At 36.1% G+C, this 7313-nt stretch overlaps 1 protein-coding gene across 1 annotated transcript; it reads left to right on the forward strand.

Annotated features, from left to right (window-relative positions):
• Positions 1-605: 605 nt before the first annotated feature.
• LOC145689229 (uncharacterized) lies at positions 606-5785 on the forward strand. The gene is made up of 2 exons (XM_081763366.1): positions 606-1552; positions 1768-5785. The coding sequence occupies exons 1-2, from the start codon at positions 606-608 to the stop codon at positions 5783-5785; spliced, it is 4965 nt and encodes a 1654-aa protein (XP_081619492.1).
• The last annotated feature ends 1528 nt before the right edge of the window (positions 5786-7313 follow it).

Here is a 7313-nt window from a genome sequence, read left to right on the forward strand (position 1 = left end):
TAGTCAAAAATTAGTGTTAAGTCTTATATTATGTAGTAATATTTTTAAGAACTGGAAACACTGTTTCTACGAAATTTAGATTTCATTTGTCATTCAAGATGGAAAGTGTTGAAGAGAGACGGTGCATAAGGCACAAGGCACGAACATTTCTTCCATAATTTTAAGTTAAGTTTGTTATTTAAGTGCAATGAACACAGTGCAGTTATTACATGTACTTTGTGGCTTATTTTAAGTGTTAGTTAAAAACCAGCGATTAGTAAGGTACAATAAAAACTAAAAACAAGTATTGGAAGTTTCCATTGTTAGAAGACAGTCCATTACCAGTTAAGTAAATGGCGAACATTTAAGAGCATAAGCATAAACAGTTTTTTTTTGGTCCTCCAGTGCCGAATGGAGGAAGTATTGTGCCAAGAAAAAGAATAAGTGAATCATTCAAACATTCATATTGACTATGTGTGTGTAAAGACAGTGAGTGTTACGAATCAGAAGCAAAATTGACCTAGTGGACTTATCACGTACGCGCCTACGCATTCAGCTGTGCATTGCAATCTGAAAAAAAACAAAGGCGCAATGTAGCAGTCACGTAGCTAAGTATATCACAAGCAATGGATTCAAATACAAATTCTCTTATAAAGGCAAGAGGCCTAGCTAATGCGTCCCTTACAAGAATGAAAACATTTGTTGAACAATTTGGAGCAGACGGTGATGTAATGCAAATTAAAGTTAGGTGTGCACGTTTACCCAATATATTCAAAGAATATGATGAAGTGCAAAAACAGCTTGAATTAAAGGACGAAAACGATGAATATACACAGGATAGAGAGCTGTTTGAAGCTACTTACTACGATACTCTTGCAAAAATGACGTCAATTGTTGAAACAGCTGAGAAGGCTAGTAGTAGCAATAGAAGTTCGTCAGGTGATTCAGCCGCGAATACAGGGTGTTTAAAATTACCAGTCATAAAGCTACCAACATATAAAGGTCAAGTTATAGATTTCAGACATTTTCATGATACTTTCAGTAGTTTGGTTGTAAACAATCAAAGTTTAGATGATATTCAAAGATTTCATTATTTGTTGTCCTCATTATCAGGTGAAGCAAGCAAATTAGTTGAGAATATACCAGTGACAGGTGAAAATTTCAAACTTGCTTGGGAAATGATATGCAAAAGGTATAATAATCCAAAGCTAATAGCAACTGCTCATGTAAAGGCATTGTTTTCATTACCGACTGTCAGTAAAGATTCAGTGGCGGACTTAAGGACATTATTAAATCAAACTATAAGTAACGTAAATGCACTTAAGGCGTTACAGTTAGATACTCCTTTGGAGGATATATTGTTATCGCACCTAGTTTTGGAAAAGCTAGATGAACAAACACGTAAAGACTTTGAAAATCAAACAAATAGGGAACAGTTTGCTAGTTTAGAAGAACTTCATGTCTTTTTAGAAAATAAATGCCAGGCCTTAGAATTGGTAAAGTCTACGCAATCAAAGTTGCATCTCAGTAAAACTAACGTTGTTAAGGATGTAAAAATGCTAGACAATCTTATGTGAGTACTAATGTTTTGTGTTCGTTTTGTCAACAAAGTCATGCGTTACACAAGTGTAATGAGTTTCAGAAATTAAGTGTATCCAAAAGAGTAAGTTTTGCGAAACAGAACAAACTTTGTTTTAATTGTTTGAAAGTTGTCAACCATGTAGCGAAAGATTGTTCGCTAAGTGCATGCAAAATATGTAATCTCAAGCATCACACGTTATTGCATAGTGATTTTAAGAAATCACAGCTTGATCATGCTGCCAGTGTTGAAAATGATTCTGTTACGGAACCTGTAGGGGAAAAGTCAGTGTCTCAAGGACAGGAAGTTGTTAATACTAGTACTTATTGCTCTGTGAAGCCTAAAAGTAATGTGCGTGTTTTACTTTCAACTGCAGTTGTTCAAGTTAAAGATTGCAATGGTAAATTACATATGGTTAGGGCTTTGCTTGATAGTTGTTCCCAATCTCATTTTGCAACAGAATCTCTCATTCAAAGGTTAAAATTAAAGAAATTTCCTATCAATGTTCCTGTACAAGGTATTAATAATGTAAGTTGCAACGTTAAATACGGAAGTAAGTTACAAGTATTCTCTGCTGTAAGTGATTTTAGTGTAGATGTTGAGTGTTTTGTATTGCCCAAAATAGCGGGAAATTTACTTGATGCTGATATTGACATTAAAGAATGGAACTTTCCACCGAATTTACAGTTAGCGGATCCTAATTTCAACAAGTCTGCTAAGATTGATTTGTTGTTAGGTGCTGGACTTTTCTTTAGTCTACTAAAAGCAGGACAACAGGTGCGTCCAGGAGCATTTCCAGTTCTCCAAAATACAGAGTTAGGATGGATAGTTTCAGGACAATATCAGATGCCAAAGCACAACAACTTCACGCCAGAACATCGAACATTCTTTTTGCACAACAACGATGATGTAAGCCATCAGCTGCAGAAGTTTTGGAAAATAGAAGATATTCAAGAAACTCCTGTATCCAAAGAAGAAAGGGAATGCGAAGAACATTTTATCGCAAACACTAGAAGACATTCAACAGGACGCTTTATAGTGAGATTGCCATTCAAACAAGAAGTGACCCAGTTAGGTGATTCTTATAAGACAGCTGTTCAGCGTTTACAACAACGAGAAAAAAGGTTAAATAGATGCCCCAAGTTACGCACAGATTATGTGGCATTCCTTGAAGAGTATGAAGCTTTGGAACATATGAAGGAAGTAGAAGGCAACTCTAATATTACTCAAGGATATTACTTGCCTCATCATCCAGTTATTAAGGAAGCTAGTACTACTACGAAGACTACAGTAGTATTTCATGCATCCGCATGCTCAACTAGTGGCATTTCACTGAACGATGTTCTCAAAGTTGGTCCAACTGTGCAAGACGATGTGCAGTCAATTATATTAAGATTTCGCACCTACCCTATATCTTTTACTGCAGATATAGAGAAGATGTATCGACAGACTTTGATTGATAAGCGTGACTGTAAATTCCAGAAGGTCTTGTGGAGAAGATCAGAAGAAGAACCCATTAAGGTATATGAATTAAAGACTGTCACATACGGAACAGCCTCAGCGCCTTTCCTTGCTACTCGATGTCTCCAGCAATTAAGTGCAGAAGAAGCTTGTGAATATCCGAAGGCAGCACAAATTCTCAAGAATGACTTCTATATTGACGATTGTATTTCAGGGGCTGAAAGTGTGGAGGAAGCTTTAAAGATAAAGGACGAATTAATACAAATGCTACAAAAGGGTGGTTTTTTGCTAAGAAAGTGGTGTTCCAACAGTTCTGAATTATTGGAATCCATCTCTGAAGAATTGAGAGAAACACAACTTCCATTACGCTTAGACGATAAGAGTCAAGTCAAAACATTAGGATTACTTTGGCATCCAGCAACTGATCAACTTCAAGTGATGAATGGATTCACTCTAAATCAAAGGTCGAATAATAATTTAACAAAACGCAAGATGTTGGGTATTATTGCTTCAATCTTTGATTCGTTGGGAATTGTTAGTCCAATAACAATCGTATGTAAGATAATTCTTCAAGATCTGTGGCAAGCAGGATTGGAGTGGGATGAAACACTTCCTAAAGAACTACAGCAAAGATGCAAGACAGTACTTGAATTCATTCCTTCATTATCAGATATCAGTGTAGACAGAATGGTTCTTCAGTCAGGTACCTTGAAAAACATTCAAGTTCACGCTTTCTCAGACGCTTCAGAAAAGGCTTATGGGACATGTGTATATTTAAGATCCGTCAACAAGGATGGTCAAGTTACTTCGAAGCTATTATGTGCTAAGTCCAAAGTGGCGCCCATAAAGAAGATTTCCCTGCCTCGCTTAGAGTTATGTGCGGCAGTGTTATCAGCAAAACTTGTCAGAAAGGTAACTAAGGCATTAAAACAACGAATATCCCAGGTGTATATGTGGACAGATTCTATGGTGGTCTTAGCATGGTTAAGAGCAAGTCCAAATAGATGGAAAACATTTGTTGGCAATCGAGTTGCTGAGGTACAAGAAGTGGAAGGAGAATGGAGACACGTCGCTTCAAGTGAAAATCCTGCAGATATTATATCAAGGGGAACAAGTCCTGACAAGTTAATACATAATAATTTGTGGTGGAACGGTCCTCAATGGTTACGGTGTTCTTCACTTGATTGGCCTAAGACGGAGCCTGCCCCATTCAGAGAGATTCCTGAACAGAAGAAATTAAAATCAAGTTACTTAGTGACAACTCAAGATAATAGTATGATTGAAAGATTCTCTACTTTGAACAAACTTCAGAGAGTCTTGGCTTATTGCATGCGGTTTTCCAAGAATGCTAAAGTAGAAGCATCAAGAAGAAATGTAGACGCTCTTACTTTGGAAGAAATTGAAGAAGTTTTAATAAGACTAATACGAGAAGTTCAAAACTCAGCTTATGCTAAGGAAATGGCTGATCTTAAAGAAAGTGGAAGAATTAGCAATAAGAGCAAACTCTTGTCTCTCAATCCTTTCATATGTGATCAACAATTACTAAGAGTTGGTGGAAGATTAAAGATGTCTGAACTTGAATTTGATGCTAAACATCAAATTATTCTACCACCAGATCATCACCTGACAAGACTAATTATAGAACATGAACACAGGCGATTGCTACATTCTGGATGTCAGTTAATTCTAGCATCACTAAGGCAAAGGTATTGGATACCTAATGGTAAAAATGCCATCAAGAAGGTTATTAGAAGGTGTATTACATGTCAAAGATTAAAGGCGTCTGGACCAGAACAATTAATGGGACAACTACCAAAACATAGAGTAGAACTAACAAGACCTTTCACAAATTCTGGAATTGACTTTGCCGGTCCTATTTACATCAAAGCTGGTACTAGAAAGTCAAAAACAAAGGTGAAGTGCTACATTGCAGTGTTTGTGTGTTTAGCAACAAAGGCTATCCATCTCGAAGTTGTGAGTGATCTTACTAGTCAGGCATTTTTAGCTGCTTTGAGAAGATTCATATCTCGTCGAGGTAAATGCAAGCATATCTATAGCGACAATGGAACTACGTTCATTGGTGCCAACAAGGAACTTCAAGAAGTCGCAAAGTTGTTGCATACAGCTAACCATCAAGAAAGGATTAAGAATTTTGCAACTACTGAAGGAATCCAATGGCATTTTATTCCGCCATATTCGCCCAACTTCGGTGGTCTTTGGGTGGCTGCAGTTAAGTCCTTTAAATACCACTTAAGAAGAGTCATGGGAATGTCATATCTCACGTTTGAAGAATTAACAACATTAACCACACAAATAGAAGCTTGCTTAAATTCGAGACCTCTTGTAGCATTATCCAATGATCCTAATGATCCAGTAGCATTAACTCCTGGTCATTTTCTTATTGGCCAACCATTGACAGCACTACCAGAACGAGACTTACATCAGGAGAGGATTAGTTCAATTCAAAGATGGCAAAGGATCCAACAACAATTTCAACAGTTTTGGAGAAGATGGTATATGGAATATTTGTCACAACTACAAGGAAGAAATAAGTGGAAGAGAAGCTGTGCCAACATACAGCCAGGTCAATTGGTGGTTCTCAAAGAAGATAAGCTACCTCCTCTATCGTGGAAATTGGGAGTCATCACTGAAGTGCATTCTGGACCTGACGGTTTGATTCGAGTGGCTACTGTTAAAACTTCCAATGGTTTATATAAACGCTCAATTAGAGGACTTTGTGTTTTACCAAATAGTGATGAATCGTAATGTTATTCATGTTAAAGTATATTTATTTCCTGTTTTAGTCGATTTTATTTGTTGTTATGTAAAGTTTGTTTTCTTTTCTTTGTTTTTTTAAAAAAGATCACTAGTCCTTTTTTGGCGGGCGGCATGTTAAGTCTTATATTATGTAGTAATATTTTTAAGAACTGGAAACACTGTTTCTACGAAATTTAGATTTCATTTGTCATTCAAGATGGAAAGTGTTGAAGAGAGACGGTGCATAAGGCACAAGGCACGAACAATTAGATGGATGATTATACCGCAATCTTCTTCGAAAGCTCTAATATTTTATTTAAGAAAAAGAGACAATCAAAATTGTAGATGGACTATCTTATCGCAAACCATCTTTAAAAGCTCAAATATCTTATTAAAAAACAGTCAAAACTTATGGATGGATGATCATACTAGAAATATCTTTGAAAGCTCTAATATTTTGTTAAAAAAACAGACAGTTAAAGTTATATGTGGATGATCATACCACAAACCATCTTTGAAAGCTCTAATATTTTTTTAATTTAAAAGAAAGCTAATAGTTGCTTCCAAACATTCCTAGTGCTGTACGTTGTGGATTAAAATCGTCCTCCATGAAAAATTCTAATTGATTACAGTCAAGAATTTATTTGTTTGTTAGTTTGTTTGTTTGTTTTTCACCTACAACCTCGACTCCGAATTATGTTTGTAATGCAGTTATTTAAGGACTTCGTTACGTACAACAATCACAAAGCTCACGACATCTATTACCGTCAGCAGGAAGTGATAGCGTAACTACTATTGAGAATGTAACCTTACTAAGACGTTTGCTGTTTATTTAAAGAATTTCGCTTCGTGTCTTTCTACAACCAACATTAACAGGTTGACTGCCAAGGTCAGATTGTGTGTATCATTGTGTAAGGCCAAGTAATAAAAAAAACTGCGAAAATTAATCAACATGGTACGTCCATTTTGACACCATTGTTGTAGTAAGATAGGAGGAGATAGTGTGCTAGTGTTCAAACTACAAAAATTCAGTGTGAATAGTGCTAAATAGTGTTAAGGGATGTGTGTAATTAGTGTTATAATTGGAGAATGTGGTAAATTCTCGCACAGGAGAGAGTCAAATTACACATACAGATGAAACCAAAACAAATCATACAGGGAAAAACTTGAACAAAACGGAAAAAAAGAAGAGGAAATAGTATGGGAAAGGCTAAGTATAGATCAGAAGCAATGAATGGTGAAAATGATAAGACTGACGTCAAGTTCAACTTGAGTCAGAATCAAAGTAGATTAGCTAGATTATATAAAGGAAGACTAATCATTATTAGATAATAATTAGTAGTTAGGATCTTGTTCTTTTTTTTTATCGTTTTGTTTTCTTTGTTTTCTTGTTTTCTTGTTCAACGTTGTGATTTGTCAAATCCAACCTTGTCCTCGTCCGTTCGTGAAATAAATATGAATGATGAAATAAAGGTTGAAGAATGATATTGCAATGATGATAGCCCCGCCTTTGGCGTGGGAGACCCGGGTTCGATTC

Source organism: Thermobia domestica, chromosome 7, assembly GCF_964235325.1.
Source record: "Thermobia domestica chromosome 7, izTheDome1.hap1.1, whole genome shotgun sequence".
NCBI lineage: Eukaryota > Metazoa > Arthropoda > Insecta > Zygentoma > Lepismatidae > Thermobia > Thermobia domestica.

Excerpts from the sequence above, each read along its gene's own strand:
- LOC145689229 (XM_081763366.1), top strand. The coding sequence starts at position 606 with ATGGATTCAAATACAAATTCTCTTATAAAGGCAAGAGGCCTAGCTAAT. Across the intron at positions 1,553-1,767 it reads AAAATGCTAGACAATCTTAT|TGATTTTAAGAAATCACAGC; the intron begins GTGAGTACTAAT and ends GTTATTGCATAG.